Here is a 24,692-nt window from a genome sequence, read left to right as displayed (position 1 = left end):
TTGGTCACTTGGCAGATATCCAGTTGCCTTTTGTGTTTAACTGTGGTCGTAGACCTTTCCTTTGGGTCTAGTTTAAGGGGTCACTGATAGACATTCTTCTGCTTCTGACAGCAAATTATGGAAGGTCTTCCCCTACCTTTACTTGATCTTAAAATAGATTTGTGAAAAAAATGTTCTAGGTCAATCTAAAATAACATAGGAGTTGCCATCATGGCTCAGCAGTAACAAACCCTACTAGTATTCATGAGGATGCGAGTTCTATCCCTAGCCTCACTTGGTGGGTAATGGATCCCATGTTACCATGAGCTGTGGTGTAGGTTGCAGATGTGACTTGGATCCTGCATTGCTGTGGCTGTGGCATAGACTGGCAGCTGCAGCTCTGATTTGACTCCTAGCCTGGGAACTTCCCTATGCTGAAGGTGCGACCCTAAAAAAGAAAAAGAAAAAAAAATGTTAAAAAAATAAAGTAACTTAAAGTAATTATAATAGACTTTCCCCCACATCCTAGCTTATTAAATAATACTAAATATGCTTTACTGGTCCTACCTTCTCTATGTCAAATGGACTTGTTTGTAGGGAAATGATAGCAGATTACACAGTAAATTTCTCTCAAGTTGCTGTAGGGATAGATGTTCAATGTTTATGAGGTGGGATGATGCTAGTAAGGGAATAGAGTGACGAAAACAGTTCCAACTTGAAATGAACAGAATGAGATTTAGTCCCATTTTGCATTACTTTAAGAACAATTTTTATCTTTTCTAGGTGATTCTTTTATCTGCTTAAAAAAAGAGAAGGGACTTAATATTTTCCCTTAATAAGACCTACCCATATAACATAATTTATTCATTAATTTAAAACTGGTTATTGGTTGCCTTTTACCTGCCAGTATCATTCTAGGTGCTGGGAGTGTAGCAAGGAATTAAAGGACAAAAATTTCTGTCCTTATAATCTAGAGAGTCCAGTTAGACCATAAGTAAGTAAAATACATGATATGTATTTCCTGTGGTAACTGTATCACAATGAAAAATAAAACAAGTAAGAGTGGGAGGTTTGGGAGTTCATGGCACAGTGTAAATGAATATGACTAGGAACCATGAGGTTGCGAGTTCGATCCCTGGCCTTCCTCAGTGGGTTAAGGATCTGTCATTGTGGTGAGCTGTGGTGTAGGTCGCAGACCTGGCTCAGATCTGATGTGCTTGTTACTGGCACTGGTAGCTCCGATTAGACCCTTAGCCTGGGAACCTCCATATGCCCTGGGTGCAGCCCTAAAAAAGCCAAAAAAAAGTGAGGTTTGGCAAGAGTGTGTACAGCTTGCAATCTTAAATAGAGTGACCATGAAATATTACATTGAGAAGGTAATATTTGAATAAAAATCTGAAGGGAATGAGTCACCAAGCTATTGCAAGTAAAATATCAAGTAAAATGAGGACAAAGAATTAGCTATTCTAGGGAGTTCCCATTGTGGCTCAGTGGTGTCGAGCCCGAATAGTGTCCATGAGGATGCAGGTTTGATCCCTGGCCTCGCTCAGTGGATTGCGGATCTGGTGTGGCTGTGAGCTGTGGTGTTGGTTGGTGGTGTTGGTTGTAGATGTGGTTCGGATCTGGCGTTGCTGTGTCGTAGGCTGGTGGCTGTGTTTCCTCTTGGACCTCCAGCTTGGAAACCTCCATATGCTGCAAGGTACGGCCCTAAAAAGACCAAAAAGAAAAAAAAAAATAATAATTAGCCATTCTAGGTTGGTGAGACCTTCTATTCTTAGCTCACATAGGCAGGTTTATAAAGTAAGTCTGAAAAATAACCCTGGAATTTTTTTTTTTTCTTTTTTGTCTGCTCCATGGCATATGGAGTCCCTGGGCCAGGGATCAAATCTGAGCAGCAGTTGTGACCTACGTTGTGGCAGTATCAATGCGGGATTCTTACTGCTGTGCTGGGTCAGGGATCAAATCTGTGTCCTAGCACTGCAGAGATGCTGCCAATCCTGTTGTGCCACAGTGGGAACTCCAACTTGGATTTTTTTTTTTTTTTTTTTTTTTGGTCTTTTTGTCTTTTCAGGGCCGTACTCCCTGCATGTGGAGGTTCCCAGGCTAAGGGTCTAATCAGAGCTATAGCTGCTGGCCTACGCCACAGTTACCAATGCAGGATCCAAGCTGCATCTGTGACCTACACCACAGCTCACGGCAACACCGGATCCTTAACCCACCTCAGGGATTGAACTCGAAACCTCATGGTTCCTAGTTGGATTTTCGTTTCCGCTGGGCCACAATGGGAACTCCGGAATTTTTTTTTTTAATCTGAAGAAATTACTAACAAGGATTTGAAGCGAGTGACATTCTTTGGCATGTTGATATATAACTCAACATGGTTGAGTTGTATGTCTGGGTGGTTTTGTCTAGATCGGAGCCTTGTGATGTCAAGGAGCACTTTGCAATCTCTGTGTGGAAGGTCTGATACCACTTGAGAAGGACACCCCAATCCAGATGCCACTTGTCGCCACTCTTTGTTTCCATTCTCAGGATATCACATTAATCATTGTTTTAGGTGAAGGTAAAGATGGAGACAATAGATACATTTAAATACACCAAAAGAAAAAAACAAGACAAAACAAAACTGCTGCACTTGAAAGACACCAGAAAACTAGAAGAAGGTATTTGCTACATGTGGTACTCAGGGAAGAGCCAGAAAAACTAAATGTAGTTAGAAAGACTAAAATTAACAAGTCTGACTTTATTAATTTCTGACAAAGGTAGGGAGAAGTTTATTCATATTCATGAAGTGGTGAAAATTTAAGTTGGCATAGTAAAAAATTGGAGATTGCCAAAATATCTGTCAGTAAAGAAATGTATAGGGATTCCCTGGTGGCTCATTGAGTTAAGGATCCAGCATTGTCACTGCATTGGCTCTGGTCACTGCTGTGGTGAGGATTTGATCCCTGGCCTGGGAACTTTTGCATGCTGTGAGTGCGGTCAGAAACAACAAAAATAGGATGAGAATAGATAAATAGGTATGATATAGTAACCTGATAAAAAATACTATACAGCAGCGGAAAGATATGAAATATGTGGGTAACCTCAAAAATGATGCTGAATTTTTTTTTTCTTTTTAGGGCCGAACTTGTGGCATATGGACGTTCCTGGGCTAGGGGTCAAATCAGAGCTGTAGCTGCTGACCTACACTGAAACTTGCAGCAATGCTGGATCCTTAACCCACTGAGCGAGGCCAGGTATCAAACTGCATACTTATGGATACTGGTCAAGTTCTTAATCTCCAAGCCACAGCGGGAACTCTTATGCTATCCATGAGGATGTGGTTTCAATCCCTGGCCCCGTTCAGTGGGTTAAGGATTCAGCAGTGCCGTGACCTGTGCTGTAGGTCGCAGATGTGGCTCGGATCTGGTGTTGCTCTGGCTGTGGTTGTGGCCCCTAGCCTAGGAACTTCCCTATGCTGTGGTGTGGCCCTAAAGAAAACAAAAAAAGTAAAATTCAATGTGATACTTTTTTTGTTTGTTTCAGGGCCACAACTATGCATAGGGAAGTACCCAGGTTAGGTGGTCCAATTGGAGCTGCAGCTGCCAGTCTATGCCACAGCCACAGCAATGCCAGATCCAAGCCACATCTGCGACCTACACCACCGCTTGCAGCAAGTCTGCATCTTTAAGCCACTGAGCAAGGCCAGGGATCAAACCCACATCCTCATGGATACTAGTCAGGTTCTTAACCTGCTGGCCACAATGGAAACACCTTTAGTGTGATCCTTTTTCACATAAACAAAAAATACATACACACAGGCATTCTATGTGTTATTAAGGGATATATACATATACATGTACATACATATGTAAAAGTATTCAAAACAGAAGGTTGTGCAACAAACTCTTGATAGTGAGTAGTGATAGTGAATGGCTGGTCTGAAATGGGATTTTAGCTTTATCTGTAGAGTGGAAGTAAACATGATGGATTTCTCATTTCTAGGGGTTAGATATATAGATGTTTGTTATTTCACTCGTTTTATTTTTTGGTAATTTAATGTAGGTAAACAATTTAAAAGAACGGGACCAAGTTTCATAGGATGAGCCCCCAGAGAATAATTTACCAATTCATTTATATGTAATTTATCTTTTTACAGTAGACAATATACCTCTGTCTATATCAGAGGAAAGGAGATAACTGCATTACATTAACTCATGACCTTGATCTGTCTTAATATGTCCTTGATGGTGGTGTCACACTCAGATGAAAGAGCAAAAAGTAAAGATTCTTTATTATGGATCTTGATTTTTAACTCTTTTATTAATAACCACAAGCATGTTAACTTAGGGGAAGTACATTTGATTCCATAGCTGTAAGTACAAAAATGCTAGCATGACAGACTGAGGTGTGTAGAAACTCAGTAACAGCACTGTATTTTTCCCCTTGTCTAACCTTTTCCCTACAGGGAATCTTTAACCAGTTTCAGTGTAGTAGTGAAAAAGTGCTTCCATCTGACGCTCTCCGCAGTGCTCTGGCAAAGACTTTTCAGGATGAACAGCGTTTCCAGCTGGGAATTATGGATGATGCTGCAGAGTGCTTTGTAAGTGCTGGCCTCTGGCCCTCTTTGATTTGGGTGAGACTGTTGATGGTCTCCATCAGGGACTAGCTGCTTTACCATGGTATTTACTGTGCTTCTGGTCTTTACAATTAGAACTAGGAATTCCCCTGGTTTCTCAGAGCTCTAAGGTATCTTTGTTAATGCAGTGTGCATTGCCTAGTAGGTTTATTCTTTTTCCTTCAGGCTTAAGGTAGTTTTGTGCTTGTTATCACACAGAACAGTAGCTCTCACCTTCAAAGGAGATAAGGCTTGTTAAAATACAAGTTACTGGGCCCCACTCCCTTGAGTTTCTGATTCAGTAGATCTGGATTGGGGCTTAAGAGTACTTTAATAAGTGCCCAGGTAATGCTAATATGGATGCTGCTAATCTGGGGACTGCACTTTGAGAACTCCTGTGTTACTGAAGATAATTAAACAGAGAATAGTTGAGTCCTTAGCACAAGTGTGATGTGCTGTTTAGATCGCTACATTACTCCCAGTAGCTTTTAGTAGATGACCCTCACTCTTCTGAGTTCTGGGTTCTATCCGTTCACCTTCAAAAGCCTCTGCACAACCACTAAACAATCTGAGAATGATATACATCTCATTACAGGGTAAAATCTAGGCTAAAATCAGGGGTACTCCTGAGAAACTGGATTGCTGATTTATTGCTGGTGGGAATGTACAATGTTATAGCCACTCAGGAAAACTGGTAAAAAACTAAACTTCCTGAGGATAGGGGTTTGCTCACTCACTCATTCCAGGGCCAGCCAGGGCTCCTAGGAAGCCAGCTCCTGGGACTGGCTGTCTAAGCCCAGGGTGCCCCAGGATGGGAAGAGCAGCCTGGGAAAGCAGACACCAATCCTGAACACACATGCCAGCTCCTCTCTGAAGTGACTCTCTTGTTTGGAACAGTCGCAAAATTTCCTCTTTTTGGTGTTGGTTAAAAGATAACACAAAACATTTTAATAAAACTTTCCAAATATTTCTGAGGACAGGAAAAAAAAACTAAAATAAACTTGGAAACTACCATGATTCAGCGGTTGCATTCCTGAATGTGTATCCCAGAGAGATGAAAATGTGTGTTCATACAAAAACTTGTACATGAATGTTCATAGATGCTTTATTTGTGGGGTTTTTGTTTGTTTTGTCTTTTTAGGGCTGCACCTCTGGCATATGGAAGTTCCCAGGCTAGGGGTTGAATTGGAGCTGCAGCTGCCGGCCTATGCCACAGCCACAGCAAGACCACATCCGAGCCACATCTGTGACCTACACCACAGATCAGGGAAATGCCCGATCTTTAACCCAGTGAGTGAGGCCAGGGATTGAATCTGTATCCTCGTGGTTATTAGTCAGCACTACAGTGGGAACTCCCAGATGCTTTATTTATAATAGCCCCAAACTAAAAAGTCCCAAATGCTTTATTTTTTTTTTTTTAATAACTGAACTTGTGGCATGTGGAATTTCCTGTGCCAGGGATTGAATCTGCGTGGCAGTGGCAGCAACCCCAGATCCTTTAACCCATGGCACAGGCCAGGATTTGAACCCGAAACTCCATCATGACCCAAGCTGCTGCCATCAGATTCTTAACCCACTGCACCACAGTAAGAGCTCCCCAAATGCTTCTAATGAGTAGACGGCAAAACAAACTGTGGTACTTCTATACCATGGAATATTGTGCAGCAATAAAAAAGGACTGAACTATTGATTTATGCAACAACTTGAATGATTTAAAGGTATCAAGCTGAGTAAAAACCATAATGTCAAAAGGTTATATACTACATGATCCCATTTAGGTAACATTCTTGAAATGATAAAATTACAGAGATAGGAGAACATATTAGTGGTTGCTAGGTGTTAGGGCTAGAATTGAGCAAGTAAAGTTATAAAGGGATTGCATGAGGGAGCCTTGTGGTGATGGAATGGTTTTATATCTTGATTGTGGGAGTGGTTACATGAGTATACAAATGATAAAATTGCATAGAGCTACACACATAAATGTATGTAAAACTGGTGAAATCTGAATAAATTCTGTGGATTGCACTGATGCCCATTTCCTGATTTGGATATTGTACTATAGTTATGTCAGATGTCACCAGTGGAGGAAACTGGGTGATGGGTACGTGGACCCCCTGAACAATTTTTTTGAAACTTTCTATGAATTTATATTTATTTCAAATTAGAAATTAAAGAAAAAAAAAAAACAGAGGTATTCCTACCTTCCAAGAGGATTACAGTTTCTCTGAGTAAATTGCCAACCAGTTTGTACTTTTGTTTAAGTATTGTTGATATACTGCTTTTGTTCTTTATTAGGAAAACCTCCTGATGAGAATTCACTTCCACATTGCTGATGAAACCAAAGAGGATATATGTACTGCCCAACACTGCATCTCCCACCAGAAATTTGCAATGACATTGTTTGAGCAGGTGAACCTTATCTCTATCCCCATCACTTCTTAGACCTTTTCTTCAAGAACACTTTATCCTGGGATGTAGGGTGTCAAATGGGTGCCAAAACAGTTAATGACTGTGGCTGCTGGTTTTGCTTTCTTCTCCCCGGGCTCAGTGTGTATGTACTAGCTGTGGCGCCACTTCTGATCCGCTGCCTTTCATCCAGATGGTGCATTATATCTCCACCACTTCCCTTTGGTGAGTCTTACAGGGTTCTCTGTTTGTATTCTTAGGCACTCCTTCAGTTGACTAGGTTTAAACTGAAGGCACTCAAATAGCTCATATCCTTATTGCTGAGTCTTTGCTCCATTGTAGGAACTCAGAGCAATAATTTAAAAATAATTTTTGTTCTCCTTCTTTCCTCTCCCTCCCCTTTTCTTAGTCTCCGTTCTGGCCAGCAAAGTGGGAGGAGGAGTGGGGATTCTATGAGCTTTGGATCTGGGGACAGGCAGAGGTACTCAATGTTGTTTGTGGGACACCAAGGCTGGTCAGGACAAGGGTCTTTGGCATTGTGGGCAGAGGAAGAAAATCAAACATGTGAGTTAGGAATTTGCATGAATGATTTGTCTGCTTTATAACTCTGTACAAGCCCAATGTCATCCCCATTCAATTCCTCATCTTGAAGCAATCAGGCTATTTGTATGCTGGAAAGACGAGAAAAACCCTCACCAAGCATGTTTGGTGAGCTGCTGCAGAATGCCAGCACCATGGGGGATCTGCGGAACTGTCCGGTGAGTTAAGTCAAGGGTGGGGTTCAGAGTGGGGAGGGGAACTGAGGCAGAGCCAGTGGGAAACATGTCAAACTAGCCTCATGTATGTATTTCAGAGCAACTGTGGAGAGAGGATTCGGATTCGCCGTGTGTTGATGAACGCTCCACAGATTATCACAATAGGACTGGTATGGGACTCAGACCACTCAGACTTGGCAGAGGATGTCATTCACAGCCTGGGCACCTGCCTTAAGCTGGGTGATGTGAGTGTTAGTTATCTTTATCTCTCATTTAGTGTTTTTGTATCTTAGTATTCCTCAAGGGAAAAGGACTTTGAACACAAAGGTATATCCTAAATGACAGATATGAAAGAATTTGGGGAGTTCCCATTGTGGTTCAGCGGTAACAAACCTGACTAATAACTACGAGGACACAGGTTTGATCCCTGGCCCCACTCAGTGGGTTAAGGATCTGGTGTTGCCGTGAGCTGTGGTGTAGATTGCAGGTGTGGCTCAGATCTGGCCTTGCTGTGGCTGTGGCATAGGCCAGCAGCTGCAGCTCCAATTCGACCCCTAGCCTGGGAACTTCCATATGCCATGGGTGGGGCCCTAAAAAGACAAAAAAAAAAAAAAAAAAAAAAAAGAATTTTAGAAAATAAACTGTGTGTATACGTACCTATACATGTGCATGGATGTCCATGCTTACATACCTCCTTTGCATAGGTGGTAAAGGCTTTTTAGAAGACATGATATGATCTTGGCCTAGAATGGATGGGCAGAGCTTAGCTACTGATAAAAATCAGTTAATTCAGGAGTTCCCGCTGTGGTGCAATGGGTTAAGAATCTGACTGCAGTGGCTGGAGTCTGCAGAGATGTGACTAGAGCTACTATTGGGAGGTGAAGGAGGTAGAAGCTGGTGATTCGAGTCCTAGAATATTAAGTTTATAATGGGGAAGCAGTGTTTGTTGGGAAGGTAAAGAAGTGGTTTGGATGAGAATTTTAGTGGGTTTTCCATGCATCTGCAGGGAAATAGGTAAACAGACTTCAGACTTGGAGTCTTTACCTTATCAGCTGCATGCCCTACTAGCCAGGGTTTCCCTTCAGTTCAAGAGAAGAGCTAGAAGTTCTATGCTTTTCCTTTCTACTGATTTTCCCCTGAGGTGGTCCTTTGACTAAGGAGATCCCTTGCTGTTGTAATTATTTTTTTGTCTTTTTAGGGCCTCACCCATAGCATATGGAGGTTTCCAGGCTAGGGGTTGAATCCGAGCTACAGCTGCTGGCCTACACCACAGCCACAGCAATGTGGGATCTGAGCAGCATCTGTGACCTACATCACAGCTCAGGGCAACGCCAGATCATTAACCTACTGAGCAAGGCCAGGGATCAAACCCTAGTACTCATGGATACTAGTCAGTTTCGTTAACCACTGAGTCACGGTGGAAACTCTCCTTGCTATTATTTTTTAATGTCATTAAGCTATAGTTAAGGATAAGTGACTTATCTGGGATCTTATTTTATGTCTCTTTGCCAGGGAATCTCTGACACGATATACACAATAAAATCTCATTTTTCTAAATTTCTATAGCCTATGTATTCTGTTCTGTTCTAGTTTTGTTTTATTTTTATGCTTGTTTTCTCAACCAAATAAATTTCTCAGTGCAAGAGTCCTTTTTTTCAGTTATTTTCTATGTCTCTTAGTACAGTGCTTGACATCTAGGAACTGAAATACTGGTAACCAGATGGCCAGATTGTTCTTTTTTTTTTTTTTTTTTGGTCTTTTTAGGACCACACCTGAGGAATATGGAGGTTCACAGCCTAGGGGTCGAATTGGAGCTATAGCCGCTGGCCTATGCCACAGCCATAGCAACACCGGATCTGAGCTGCATCTGTGACCTACATACAGCTCACGGCAACGCCGGATCCTTAACTCACTGAGTGAGGTCAGGGATTGAACCTGTGTCCTCATGAATGCTAGTCAGATTTGGTTTCCACTGAACTACAATAGGAACTTCCAGATTGTTCCTTTTAAGGGCTTCTTACCCTTTACTTAGTTTATCAGCAGGAAATTTTTATTTGTGGGACCAGCTGATAAATAACTTTTGAAACTTGAGAGTGTTCTTTATTTTTTCCCAACTTTTCTGACTCTCCTGTGATAGGCCCCAGCAAGAAAATATTGTTAAAAGGTATGAAGAAACATTATGACCTTACCAGTAGGCCATTATCTGTCTTACTTTTTGCCAAATTTTGCCTTTTTAGGTTCATTTCTGATGATTAATGTGGACTGGCAAAAAATCTTAGCTGAAGGGTAGAGAAGCAAGTCAGTAGCTTAATTAAGAAATGATGGAGTCTGCTGAGAGATAATGTGAGAGGGTTGACTATGTGACTGTTCTTTCCTTTCTCCTCTTTCCCCACAGCTGTTTTTCAGAGTGACAGATGACCGGGCCAAGCAGTCTGAACTGTACTTAGTCGGAATGATCTGTTACTATGGCAAACATTATTCTACATTCTTTTTCCAAACAAAGATCCGCAAATGGATGTATTTTGATGATGCTCACGTCAAGGAGGTAGGAATATTTAAGCCCTTCTTGACATGTTTGGTGACTGGAACAAAAAACTACAGTTATTTGTCTTCAGTGATTCATTTTCATAATTTTAACGTCTGCCTATCTATTGAATTTATGAGAGTATCAGTCCTGTCTTTAACAACAGAGTAATAAGATCCTTGAGGATAGGAGCAGTATACCTTCTACTGTTTTTTATAAACCCCTACATCAAACATTCAGCATAGTTTTGTATCTAGAGTGAAAAGGCTTTTTGAAAAATATGTTAATTGGTTGGTTTAAGCAAAGACAATCTAATGCCTCAAGTTAGGTCATAAGCTTAGCACGAAGTTCAAAATTCCAAATCTTGGAATTAATAGTGTATAATACTTTGTCTTAGGGCTGTTATGAATTATTCTCTGATTGTTATCTCCCTGAAGTACTCTATCCTAGATTGACAGATACTGTGGAGAAAATAAGGCTATGATGATATTTAAAGCTGGAAACTTGGTACTATCTAAACCACAGAGTCTGTGGCTGAAGTAGTTTGGTTTAGGTGATCTGCCTCAGTAAGGAACCCTCTTTTGATGCCAGTAGCTAGGAGACTGCTGACTATAATCTATACCAATCCATGGATCTTACATAGTGTCTTCCACAAATAGTAAAGTCTTTGTCAAATTCTCTGATTCTCTTCATATCTTTTTTACTGTTTTAATTTTGGGCAACTTACATAAATTCTTTGAGCTTTAGGTTTTTATTTGAAAAATAATACCTGCCTTCTAAAATATGAAATAAGACTTGTATGTAAGTCAAGGCATATAAATGTGTTTCAGTTAAAATAACTCAGTCATAAATTTATTAAATGTCCATTATGAAATAAGCACTATGCTAGTTTTCTGACTCCAAGAGCACATCATCTAAGAATGCGACTGGTTCAAACTTCAGAGAGGATGAGTTTGGGGATTTGGTTGGATTGTTGTTTCCATGGCTATTCTGTCGCTCTTTTCCACTGCCGTGGCAGCACTGAATCCAGCACAAAGCTAAGGCTGAGGGGTTCAGCTGTCTATTCTAAGCAGTTTGACATTTTATGTCCTGCTGTGTGTGAACTCTGAAATGGAATGTCATTTTTCAGTCTGTGAGAGTGTTTCTGCCTGATCTTTAGCTTTATAAAAATGATTTTAATATTTAGGATAAAATTATAAAAATACAGATTTCAAACAAGGACTTTTATTTGATGTCTGTGAAAAGATTGATCACCAAGGCAGCTGAATTCACCTTACATGACATATTCAGCTTTGAGAACTTTTATTCATATTTCACAATTGAATTGATGTTTTACAGAAATGAAAGTAATTTCATTCATTATTCCTATCTCTTATAGGGTTTTTAGTGCTTTCTAAAAGGATTTAACAAAAAAAGACAACAAAAAATTCTATTAAGTTTAGGTCTGAGATCTCCTTTGTTGTCTCTTTGGCCAGCTCTTGTCTTTTCATCTCTTTTATCTTCTTCAAAAATAGAACAGAAAGATATGTGTTGAATTGTGGATATGAAGTATATTTGCCATGCCTTTCTGGTTGTTTCTGATTCAGATTGGGCCCAAATGGAAGGATGTGGTGACCAAATGCATTAAGGGGCATTATCAGCCTTTGCTGCTGCTTTATGCAGACCCCCAGGGTACCCCAGTGTCTACCCAGGACCTGCCCCCCCAAGTTGAGTTCCAGTCATACAGCAGGACGTGCTACGATAGTGAAGATTCAGGTGAGCAGCCTAGCCCTTTACTTTTCCCTCCCCCTCCAACGTGATCACTGGACAGTTGGGTCTCAGCCCTGAGCCTAGCACAGAACCCAGCTTGGAGGAACCCAGTTTCTTTCTTATCCCTGAGATAAGAAAGAAGTGCCAACTTGTGCGGAAGCCCAAGTTGTGCCAGCCTTCGTTTCCTTCCAGTGTTCAAGAATGTGTTACCTAGATAATCTGACCCCGATTCAGAAGTGAGGAGGAGTTCCCATCGTAGCTCAGTGGTTAACGAATCCAACTAGGAGCTATGGGGTTGCGGGTTCGATCCCTGGCCTTGCTCAGTGGGTTAAGGATCCGGCGTTGCCATGAGCTGTGGTGTAGGTTGCAGACGTGGCTCGGATCTCGTGTTGCTGTGGCTCTGGTGTAGGCTGGTGGCTACAGCTCTGATTAGACCCCTAGCCTGGGAACCTCCATATGCCGAGGGAGCAGCCAAGAAATGGGAAAAAGACAAAAACAAACAAACAAACAAAAAACAAAACAAAACAGAAGTGAGAAGGAGATTGCGTTGATTTAGACTGAGATGTTAAGTTTGTGAGAGAAACCTCACTATTTAATCTTCTAATATTGCTAAGGTGACTGATTCTTACTAGCAATTTAACAGTGACATACCAGAAAAATAGTATGTTACTATAAAGCTAGTCATTTTGTTTGAGATGAGATACTTTTATTTTATTTTATTTTATTTTATTGGTCATGCCTGTGGCATGCAGAAGTTCCTAGGCCAGGGATCAAACTCCTGCCACGGCAGTGACAATGTCAGATCTTTAATGTGCTGTACCACCAGGGAACTCCAGAGAGAATTTTTTTTTTTTTTTTTTTTGTCTTTTTGTCTTTTTTTTTTTTGTTGTTGTTATTTCTTGGGCCGCTCCGAGGCATATGGAGGTTCCCAGGCTAGGGGTTGAATCGGAGTTGTAGCCACCGGCCTACACCAGAGCCACAGCAACGCGGGATCCGAGCCGCGTCTGCAACCTACACCACAGCTCACGGCAACGCCGGATCGTTAACCCACTGAGCAAGGGCAGGGACCGAACCCGCAACCTCATGGTTCCTAGTCGGATTCGTTAACCACTGCGCCACGACGGGAACTCCAGAATTTTGTTTTAAAATGCCAAGTGCAGTAGCAATATTCCTCAGCTTGTGACTCAGTCGTTCACTTCTAATTCAATTGTTTGGAACTTAAATCATGTTTTCCTGTAGAAACAATTTGCAGCTTGATGGGCTAAAGTCTCAGGCTATCCCATAGAAACTCATCCTATACTAGAAATATAACCCTAATGGTTTTGGCTTGATTCCTGAAAGGAGAGAAAAGAAATGTTCCTTTCCCCTTCTGGATCTAGGGCTGGTCCTGAGTATAATTTCAAAAGAGAAGATACTTGTCTTTGGAACCCTTTCCCCTCCCTTTTATACATGCCTCCTGCTTGGTATGTTCTTCCCACGCTTGTGTCCTGCCTAGACTTGCTCTCCTTCTTCCTTCAGTCACATTTCCACTGTTGTGCTTCTCTCAGGTATTCAGAGGAAAGTAGTCTAATTGAACTGATTCACACTAAAGTAGAAATAACTGCCTGACAATGTCTCAGAGATATTACAAGTGCTTATAATTTGTGATGTCAACTATATTTATTAAAGTGACTTTTCTGGCAGTATCGGAGAAAAATTATGGGATAGGGAAACAACTGGTTATGTGTACCAGGTCGGCCTAGGACTCTCCATTTAAGTAGACCTTACTTTTCACAACTTTTCCTTTCTTCTACTTTTCCCCCCATAGGTTTTCTAAAAGCCCCACAGTTATTCTCAATGGCAGGCAAAGTAAGGGCTTCAGCAAGGTAGGGGCAGGAGTGGGAGGAATTGTGTGTGTGCCTGGGTTATCTGAAGTTGGGTGTTGGGAAGACTGGCTCTGGTATAGCCTTCTCACCCTTCTGTCTAGTAAGTTCTTACCTTATGGACCTTTTTTGCCATCCAGCTCTTTGCCTTGTCTCTTTTCACTGTCCTCTCTTTCCTCACCTTTGCATGTGTCTCCTTCCCTCAGGGAGGGAGCCCTCGATCTCAAGTGATACTCGAACAGATTCCTCAACGGAGAGCTATCCCTACAAACACTCCCACCATGAGTCTGTGATCAGTCACTTCTCTTCTGATTCTCAGGGGACAGTCATCTATAATGTGGAGAATGATTCCACGTCTCAGAGCAGTCGGGACACAGGTAGGGACTTATACAGTGGACCCTGCTTGCCTGATTCAGTTCTGCAGAGAGGGTCTCCTAAGAAAAAAGAATTGGGGCAAGTCAGAAATGTTTGTCATACAGAGGGGGAAATGCAGAGAACTTGGGTAACTGAGTGGGAAGAAAAGAAGCAACATAATTCTGAATGAATGGTGATGTTCCACTGGACATGGTCCTGTCAATCAATAAAGACCATTGTAATGTGATTATTGATGTGATTGTTTCTTCTGAAAACTGCTTTTTTCCTGCTCCATCCCTGTCATTCTCATGGTGCTCCATTAAATCCCTGTGGTCTTGCACCTCGTGGTGTTCTCATGCCACTTTGTTTCAAGTGAAGGGCTTTGAGAGAAAGGGCATATTTATGGGTGGTAAAACCTGCTCATCACATTGGTAGGCTTGCTGAAGGGCAGAGAAACAGAAGAATGGAAAGCTAGCCTGTTGGTTATTGTGAGTTCCACACAGAGACCATTCTTCAATTGCTGTATTAATCTGTATAAGATTGTGCCTCTGTCAGTGGAAGAGGTCAATACAGGGCATAATAGGAAGAATAGTGAGTGACTGACTACTGAGATGAAAAGTTCATCACCTAAGGTATAGAATAGCGCCCATACTCTCAGACACTTGGGAATTAGTGATCCCATGGCCCTAGGTTGGTGCTTTACATCCTGCACATGACTTTTTTTTTTTTTTAAATAGAGAATTTCAAACATATTCAAAAGTATGCAGAATAATATACAGCCCCTTCATGTGCCCATCACCTAGTTTCAATAATTATAACTTGTGGCCAATCTAGTTTTATCTGTACCTCTGGTCACTTCCCCTATTCATGGATTATTTTGAAGCAAATCTCAGATGTTATATCACCTTTTCCATAAATATTTCAGTATATATCTCTAAAAGAATCATTTTTTAAACATATCATTATCACACTTAAAAATATTAATAACTCCTTAAAACTACTTAATAACCAATGGGTGTTCAATTATCCAATTATCTCATAAATGTCATAATTTTTTTTAAATGTCTTTTTTTTTTTTTTTTTTTTTTTCCTTTTTAGGGCCACACCTGCAGCATTATGGAAGTTCCCAGGCTAGGGGTCGAATCAGAGCTACAGATGCTGGCCTACGCCACAGCCACAGCAACGAGAGATTTGAGCCGCATCTGGACTTACACCGCAGCTCATAGCAGTGCTGGATCCTTAACCCACTGAACGAGGCCAGGGATCGAACCCACAACCTCATGGATACTAGTTGGATTCATTTCCACTGAGCCACAATGGGAACTTCTAAAAATGTCATAATTTTTTAATGATTTGTTTGACTCAAACCAAATGAGGTCTACATGTCGTTGGATTCATGTTGGATTTCTTTTGAGGACTAGTGCATAGATGTCTGCTACAAAGTGTGATTGTTTTTTTTTTTTTTAGATTATATTTCTGAAACTGTGAACCAGCAAGAAACCAAGTCACAGGGTAAATAAGGCATATTTTCCAGGAGAGGCAGGTGTATTTTAAGAGTCTATGAATGACTGGCGCATAGGGGAACATGCCCATTGGTTTAATATTTGTAGATTTAGTTGTTCTAATGGATTTCTTCATTTCTTAAATCTTTCTTATGGGCCCAGAAATAGCAAATGATTGGATAAAAGCAATACAGGATTGCATGGATAATTGAAAATATGTAGCCCCATCATTACACTGCTGATAGCTGAATATGTAGGTATTTCATAAACTAACATATGAAAACAAATTTCTGTTAGCTTTCAGACATTTCAGATACCTAAGGGATTTTTCCACTTTAATTCAGTTGCTTAATTCATCTCTGGCTTCTAGCACCTTAGACGATTATGTCCTTTAGAATCTGACCTTTGCTGTTGTCAGATCATATTCATATATTCACATACTGTGGGTATGAAGTATGGCAAGTTACATAAAAGAGCCCAGATTTCCCAAGTTTCCCAGTGATTAGCATTGAGGAACTAGGAAGTATAATCTCTGGATGAAGTCAAGTTTGGTAAAGCATAGGTTAGGGCTGGGGATGAGAATTATTCAAGGTTCAAATGTCCTTTGAAATTGTTCATATTTAAGGAATGTTTAGAACTAGTTCTTAAAACCATGTACAATCACAACTCTTGGGGAGAAGGCTGGGGTACCTGGGATGATACCAAGTATTATAAAAATTTTACTTGGTGTGTGTTGGTGAATAAAATAGAAGGAAAGCTCTGTCTTCAGTTTATGAGAGTGAAAATGTATTGGTACATGACATTCTTTTATAATCTTTAAAACTTTGGCCTTTTAAAAACTACCAAGTAAGGTGTCCTGAGTCTCTGGGAAGGATTATGAGCAGAATTGAGATTGGTAATTGCTCAGGAGACATCGTATATTTGGAAGTTCCCATTAAATACTTTATCTTTTCTGCATTTATGTATTGAGAGCTTCCTGCTTAAGTCACATGGCCTTGGCCTCTGCAACTTCTGATCCACTAAGTTTGTGGCACTGCTAAAAATCCCAGAGGGAGAATAGGTTCTCAAGAGGATGGAAGTCAGTCTCAGATACCAGCTTACCCCCATTTCTTTGTGTTTTTCAGGCCACCTGACTGATAGTGAATGTAATCAGAAACTCCCATCCAAGAAAGGGTCACTGATAGAGCGCAAGAGAAGCTCTGGCCGGGTCAGGAGGAAAGGTGATGAGCCACAGGCCTCAGGCTACCACAGTGAAGGCAAGCACCCTGCATAACTTCTCTTTATTCATCGTTTGTCACACTTCAGCCTGTGGCTTCTCCTGTCTGCAGGTGTCCAAGATGACTTTAGACATTTATAATTATTTCATTCTTTGTGTTTTTAGGAGAAACACTGAAAGAGAAACAGGCTCCCAGGAATGCCTCCAAGTCATCCAGTGGCACCAACAGACTAAGGGATTTTAAAGAAACAGTCAGTAATATGATCCATAACAGACCATCCCTGACTTCTCAGACCAACCTAGGAACTCCCTGTGGAGGGAGGGGAGGAGACCAGACTGACAAAAAACCTCCTCGGAATCTGCCTTTACACTCTCTTGACTGGGAAGTGGAGAGTACCAGCAGTGAGTCAAAATCCAGTTCTTCAAGCAAGTATCGTCCAACATGGAGACCCAAACGGGAGTCTCTGAATATTGACAGTATCTTTAGTAAGGACAAAAGGAAGCACTGTGGCTATACCCAGCTTAGCCCCTTTTCAGAGGATTCAGGTGAGGGAAATAGTCCGGGAAGAATTGAGTTTCTGAATAAAGTTGATTTATGTATTAAAAAAAAAAAACAACCCTGGGTTTTCTAGTAGACTTGGCAAGGTACCTTTTTACCTTGAAGGGTAAAAATTCGGAGATATGAGTTCACTAAAAGTGTAACTAGAGGGAGGGGTTAGTTATGTCTTGATTTGAGGCAGATGGTAAATCTACCTCCTTTTTCACACTTGTCCTTTGATTGGGATAGCTAAAGAATTTTCTCCGGACGAACTAAGCAAACCACCTGCTTATGACATTAAAACTGGTGGACCAAGCTCCCAGTACAAGATCTGGGGCCCAGCACGGCCAGGCTGTCACCTTTTAGAGCAGCATCCTCGCCTAATCCAGCGAATGGAATCTGGCTATGAGAGCAGTGAGAGGAACAGCAGCAGCCCTGTCAGTCTGGATGCAGCCTTGCCTGAGAGCTCCAATGTCTGCAGGTATTGTTTGGCTTTTGTCTCTTAAAGTAATCTGTGCCACCAAGAAAGAGGTTTTTCTACTCTAACAGTAGAGAGATGGACTTTATTACCATCTGGTGGGCAAGCAAAGTATTGTGTTCTATCAACTTTCTGTGACAACACCACCCTCTGCTGGGAGAAAGAGCAAAGGCGTTTGAGAAAGGAGAGACAACTTTGTTTTTGTTTTTGTCTTTTTGCCATTTCTTGGGCCGCTCCCGTGGCTTATGGAGGTTCCCAGGCTAGGGGTCGAATCGGAGCTGTAGCCACCAGCCTACGCCAGGGCCACAGCAACACGGGATCCGAGCTGCATCTGCAACCTACACCACAGCTCCCGGCAACGCCGGATCCTTAACCCACTGAGCAAGGCCAGGGATCGAACCCCCGGCCTCATGGTTTCTAGTCGGATTCGTTAACCACTGAGCCACGAAGGGAACTCCAACTTTTAAAGTTATTTACTACTTTGTTTAGTAAATAACTTAATGAAAGAATGAGTTAGTGAATCAAAACTTATGTAATCCTGTGATCAGAGAGAAAATCCAATTGTTATTTAGGATTTTTTTTGAGGGTCACTGGAGATTCTGTATCTTTTGAAGCCAATGATATTCGTAATTCCATAAGATAAGGATGACAGTTTAATAGTGGTCACTGCACCCTGTACATACGGCCCATTTACTTTATAAAGTTTAAATCTCGGAGTTCCCGTCGTGGCGCAGTGGTTAACGAATCCGACTAGGAACCATGAGGTTGCGGGTTCGGTCCCTGCCCTTGCTCAGTGGGTTAACGATCCGGCGTTGCCGTGAGCTGTGGTGTAGGTTGCAGACGCGGCTCGGATCCCGCGTTGCTGTGGCTCTGGCGTAGGCCGGTGGCTACAGCTCCAATTCGACCCCTAGCCTGGGAACCTCCATATGCCGCGGGAGCGGCCCAAGAAATAGCAACAACAACAACAACAACAACAGACAAAAAGACAAAAGACAAAAAAAAAAAAAAAAAAAAAGTTTAAATCTCCATACATTGCTTTTACTGAATTGCCTCAGAGACAAGTTTCCTAATAGTGTAGCTGCTTTGAAAGGAGTGATATCTTCTAGAGGAGTGATAACCATATCCTCATACGTTTCCACTGCTCTTCCCTGGCCACAGGACCCTGTTCAGTTTTATACATGTGAAGATGCTACAAAAGTGTAAGAAAGAGGAAGGCAGTCCATATGAGAGCATTTGTTTATTAATTCATTAAATAAGTTTTGTGCCAGATACTGTGCTAGATGCAAAAAAAAAAAATGTGAATGAGGTGAGATAAGATGGAACAAGTGGGTATTTCAATTTTTCAGTAATTTAGCAGATATTTTTGATTATATTAGTTTGATGTTTTGTGGTTTTTTGGTGGTTTTTTTTTTTTTATCTGTTTTTGGAGGGAATTTAGTCCTAGGAATGTTGCTAGTTATCAGCCTTCTGATGCTTTCACTAGACTCTAGTTTCTCTTTTGAAGGGATCCAAATGCTAAGAGATCAGCTGGGTTGGTACCTTCCTGGCGTCACATCCCAAAGTCTCACAGTAGCAGCATCCTAGAGGCAGACTCCATTGCATCCAGGAGTGGCTGGACAAAGAATCAGCCCCCATCAGGTAAGCAAAAGGACACGAGATTTGGAGAACTGAATTTTACGGCCAAATCTGTTTAGAAAACAGCCTAATCTGATCACATTTGAAATTAGAGAACAATTGTATTTTGGGTATCCCATCAGAATGTAAATATGAAGGCATTTGATCCGGCTTCATCTCTGGATTTACTTTTCTTTGTTGCTCTCTGTCATGGCTTGCCTGGTTGTTCTTTTCCACCCTGAAGAGAGCCCTGGTGGCACCAGGAAGGAACAGAAATATGATAAAGAATTAGTAGCACCTGCTTTCCTCAGAAGAATAAGTCCCAGGGCTTTCTTTGGTATAGAGGCATCCTCTTGGTAATGGATTTTTTATTGTTTAGTATACTATGAATTGAGAAAACAAGGGGAACATGTAGGCTCTCGGTAAAACTGGGAAATAAGCAGGTCAAAATTACTTTTACCCCTGCCTCTATAACACTGGAACCGCGGCAGTGCAGATCTTTTTTTAACCCACTGTGCTGGGCCAGGGATTAAACCCATACCTCTGCAGTGACCTGAGCTACTGCAGTCATTGTTTTTCCTTTTTGAATGTGCCTGTGTGCCTCCTTCACGAGGTAAGTTCTAAAGGAGTGATCTGACTCTCTGACACTAGTTGTAAATGACTGAAAATAGTTTAAAGTATGCTTCCTCTAAGAGAAACAAGCATTTTAACAAGTCAAAGCCTGAAGATAAAGGAATATTGGAATTTCAAGTATGAGACACTAAGTGTAGAGAGAGTTGAGGTGGTCATAGGTTTAGTATCCTTTGTACATTCTTTCCACACACACATATTTATAGTTCATATTCAAATAAATAAAATAAATACATCCTTTACTTACTCAGAGCCGAAAATTGAGGTAACTATGTAGTTTTCCTAGCATGGAGATGTTTTGTAATGCTTGAGAGAAACTGTGAGTATTTAACACTGTTTAATCAGCTGAGGACTTCTGGAGTCTACTCGTCTGACTTAGAGATCAATCTTCTCTGAGAGATGTATTTCCTTTTTTCCCTGGTCTCTTAGACCATTTGGGAGTAGAGTGTGTGGGAAGAAACCTAACTATGGTCTGATTTAATGAGCTTCTGTGTATAGATATGTGTCCAGCTCATTAGGGAGATGAGGATAGAATACTATGTGCTAACCTGTAGAGGTGAGACCAGGAACATCACTGGCCTGACCACCAGTTCTCTTTTTTTCTTTAAATGTATAATTAAATATATTTAATTAAAGTATAGCTGATTGACAATGTTGTGTCAATTCCTGCTGGACAGCAAAGTGACTCAGTCATGCATATAAATAAGTTCTTTACAAGTTTTCTTGATGGCCACTGAAGGTTCTTAGAGGTGGCTGAAAGGGAAGTATACAGCAGGAGTAAAAAGGCATGAACTCTCTTTTAAGTATGATTGCCTTAGGTTGCTGACATCTGGCAAAGCAGAACAATGCCTGTAAAAGCAGAAAGCTCTGAAATCCTGCGCGGGAATAGGTTATAGTGAGAAACACATGGAAGAAATTCATGCTTCCTAATAAAATTATATGCTTGGTTTATTTCCCACGCTTTATTTTATTTTTTTGTCTTTTGTCCTTTTTAGGGTCGTACCCACGGCGTTTGGAGGTTCCCAGGCTAGGGGTCTAATCGGAGCTATAGTCACCTGCCTACGCTGGAGCCACAGCAATGCCAGATCCGAGCTGTGTCTGCGACCTACGCCACAGCTCATGGCAATGTCAGATCCTTAACCCGCTGAGTGAGGCCAGGGATCGAATCTGTAATCTCGTGGTTCTTAGTTGGATTCTTTTCTGCTGCACCACAATGGGAACTCCCTATTTCCCACATTTTAATTTGTCTCATATTAACTACATTGCTTTGAGAAACTTGTGATTTTGCATGAGCCTATTCTCCCTTCTCTTTTCTTTGATAGCCAGTAACTTTTCAGCACACTAAAGATTGAGTCTCATGATTTTACTGATAGCCCTAATTCTGGACAAGTTGGATAGAATTCACCAGCTGGATCCCTCAACTGGTAAAAGATATTTAGCAAGGAGTTAGAATAAATTACTCACATACCATACTACCTCACTATCCTCTTTGTGTAATAAACCCTATTTTTTTATCTGGTGACTTTGGTCACCCTTTTAAAAAATTACAGAAAAATGAGTTCACCAATTCAGTAACTTGCCCTTTGTATCCTCAAATTGAAGGAACCAGTGTCACCATTATGGTATATATCTTTCTACATCTCTTTCTATGCTCGTATAAGTGTATAAATAAGTTTATTACTATCATTTAAAAATAAAAGTCGTACTATACATACTCTGTCACTTGATTTTTCATTCAATGTATCATGGACATCCATTGTTTTAGATCTATTTGGTCCATCTGTGAATACTGATAAAATTAAATTTTTACTACTATGGATATTTTACAAACTCACTAAAGAGGTAGTGGAAATTAAGGGGGAGAAATTGACTTGCTTGAGGCTTCCTGGTGAGTCGGTGGCAGCAAGTGGTAGAGAATGCTCCCTTAGGGTTAAAAGCATGGCTTGTGAATTTAACCTATCTGACTTTAATTCAGCTCTGTCACTAGCCATCTTTCTTACTTTGGACAAGTTATTTATCCTCTTTATGACTCAGTTTCTTCATTCCTAAAATGTGGGTGATAATAGTATTAACCTTATATATTATGGTATGTACAGTAAATGAAATAATATATGTAAATTTACATACTATGCCTGTCACATAGTAAATACTCAACAAGTGTTAGTTGTCATGTTGTTATTGTTGTTATAAAGCACTCAATTATAAGAATTCCCTGGTGGCTCAGTGGGTTAAGGATCTGGTGTTAGCTATGGCTCAAGTCACTATTGTGGCTTGGGTTCATTCCCTGGCTTGGAAACTTCTGCATGCTGTGGGTGCAGCCAGAAAAAAGCACTCAATGATGATAATATTAATTATTCATGGCTCAAGTCTCATCTGAAACTCATAGTGGAAAGCACTATTCAAAGATAAACTCCACATTGAAGCCAAGAGTTACAAAGGAAAAGCAGTGCAGTGGCCATAAATAACAGCAAGTGCTTACTCTCGGTTATGGAAATGTGGCGACTTATCTTCTTCCTTGTTTGTATTCCAGGTGGGGAGATGCCTTCCAAAAGTGAACTGGATGAATTGCAAGAAGAGGTGGCCAGAAGGGCGCAGGAACAGGAACTTCGAAGGAAACGGGAAAAGGAATTAGAGGCAGCTAAAGGGTTTAACCCTCATCCCAGCCGCTTCATGGACTTAGATGAACTTCAGAATCAGGGTAATTGTTGTGAGCGTTAGGTTGTGAGTGACAGGGTCAGAGAGAGAGCGGAGAAAAGAATATTCAAGCTCATAAATCCTGTCTTCTCTTTAGCAAAGTTTTATTTTATCTTAATTCAGCCTTTCAATGAGAGCTAAAGTAGGAGGTAACAAGCCTATTGATTAGAGACAGGCACTGATTTGGGGCCCATTTATTAAAAGTCTATAGGAGTTCCTGTCATGGCTCAGTGGTTAACAAATCCGACTAGGAACCATGAGATTGCGGGTTTGATCCCTGCCCTTGCTCAGTGGGTTAAGGATCCGGCGTTGCCATGAGCTGTGGTGTAGGTTGCAGACACGGCTCGGATCCGGCATTGCTGTGGCTGTGGTGTAGGCCGGCGGCTACAGCTCCGATTTGACCCCTAGCCTGGGAACCTCCATATGCTGCGAGAGTGGCCCAAGAAATGGCAAAAAAAAAAAAAAAAAAAAAAAAAAAAGTCTATAGATTAGTGATAGTGTATTGTTCATGAAAAATATTTCTGATAAACATCTATAGAAGATATAAATTAAACGACTCACAGTTTAGAAGCAGCAGGAAAAGACAGTGAGTGAGCCACACTGACAGTGAAGGGAATTGGTCTGCTCAGCAGAAACATGCCCTTGAGAGTTCCCACCTGCGTATCAGGCGAGTGGGTCTACCAAACCGGTTCTAGCAACACGGAGCCTGATTGCCTTTTGATCCTCTGATCATTTCCCTGTCTCACACGATTTTCATGGACTTTATTTAAGCTTTCCCAGCTGCTCCACGTTACTTTCTTTTCTTCAGTTGCTTTAGGGCATCACTTTTTACCAGCAGAGATTAGCCTTCAAAATAGGAATTCAGAAAGGCTGAGGTATCTATTTTCAATTGGTCCTGAAACCTGTACCTCTGTTTTTCTTTCTATAAAGTGAATTTATTATTTAGAACCTCCAAATGCAACAAATTGTGCTAAAGCAGCATAAAGAACAGGAGCCAATGCTGTCTTGGGCCGCTGCTTTCTATTCATGTCTCTCATCAACACTTAGAGAAGCTTCCTGGGCTTATTTGGGGGCTGCTTTTCTCCTCTAATCCTACTGTCTTTCAATTCAAGGAAGTTGTTACGTTATCTTCCCAAGGCATTGTATTTGTCTCCAAATTAGTTTATCATTCCTAATTTCTTAGCTGTCCCTGTATTTGGATAGTTTGTTCTTCCTTTTTATCCTTCAGCTACATCACATTGGTGTCTCAGGTTCATATTACTTCTGAAAGAGGGGTCTTGTCATCTTCTTCTCTTGCTTTTCTCCCCATGTCTGTCATTTGGGTCTAGTGCCTAAGAGTTGAGAGGGGATCCCTCTGGCTCCATTTCATTGTCACTTCTCCATACACTTTGGTTTAACATCTCCTGGAAGAGCAAGGAGTGGAGTGCCAAGATTCTGGAGGATAAGAATTAAAATCTAGTATAATGATTGATCAACTATGGATTGCCTATATTTCTGTAGAGAACTTTTTCTGTATTAATTGCTCTAGCCGTCACCTAGATATAATGATAAAATTTGCTGCTGAGAGGTAGGGGAACCATATCTCTGGTGGTGGAGTAGAACCCAAATGTCAAGTTCTTCAGAACCAACCTGCTACTTCCCTTTTACCTTCCCACTGCTCTATGGTGAAGCTCTGGTGAATTAGGGAGTGATGTTAGGGGTATGAAGAGCTTTTCTTACCATATCCAGCTGGAAGTTAATGGAGGATGGGGACATTGTGGGAGAAATGATTTTTTTTTTCTTGTGAGCTTG

At 41.1% G+C, this 24,692-nt stretch overlaps 1 protein-coding gene across 38 annotated transcripts in view; it reads left to right on the top strand.

Moving 5' to 3' along the window:
• USP54 (ubiquitin specific peptidase 54) overlaps window positions 1-24,692 on the top strand; it is a 132,620-nt gene that overhangs the window by 85,865 nt on the left and 22,063 nt on the right. For 16 of the 38 annotated variants that reach the window (XR_002338397.1, XR_002338396.1, XR_002338393.1 and 13 more), the window contains 13 exons: window positions 4,430-4,564; window positions 6,875-6,988; window positions 7,128-7,210; window positions 7,638-7,743; window positions 7,839-7,985; window positions 10,136-10,285; window positions 11,851-12,019; window positions 14,082-14,252; window positions 16,856-16,987; window positions 17,113-17,493; window positions 17,735-17,966; window positions 19,468-19,601; window positions 22,738-22,905. Coding sequence is in view for 32 of the 38 variants with exons in the window: in XM_021072558.1 (XP_020928217.1) it covers window positions 4,430-4,564; window positions 6,875-6,988; window positions 7,128-7,210; window positions 7,638-7,743; window positions 7,839-7,985; window positions 10,136-10,285; window positions 11,851-12,019; window positions 14,082-14,252; window positions 16,856-16,987; window positions 17,113-17,493; window positions 17,735-17,966; window positions 19,468-19,601; window positions 22,738-22,905 (2,122 nt within the window). In the remaining 6 variants the exon portion in view is untranslated. Of the gene's footprint in view, window positions 1-4,429; window positions 4,565-6,874; window positions 6,989-7,127; window positions 7,211-7,637; window positions 7,744-7,838; window positions 7,986-10,135; window positions 10,286-11,850; window positions 12,020-14,081; window positions 14,253-15,696; window positions 15,742-16,855; window positions 16,988-17,112; window positions 17,494-17,734; window positions 17,967-19,467; window positions 19,602-22,737; window positions 22,906-24,692 lie in introns of all 38 variants that reach the window. The other 22 variants (XM_021072539.1, XM_021072543.1, XM_021072540.1 and 19 more) reach the window with 2 other exon arrangements.

Source organism: Sus scrofa, chromosome 14 (assembly GCF_000003025.6).
Source record: "Sus scrofa isolate TJ Tabasco breed Duroc chromosome 14, Sscrofa11.1, whole genome shotgun sequence".
In the NCBI taxonomy this organism is placed as follows: domain Eukaryota; kingdom Metazoa; phylum Chordata; class Mammalia; order Artiodactyla; family Suidae; genus Sus; species Sus scrofa.
Note: the sequence above shows the minus strand (reverse complement) of the source record. Positions and strands in the feature narration are given on the sequence as shown.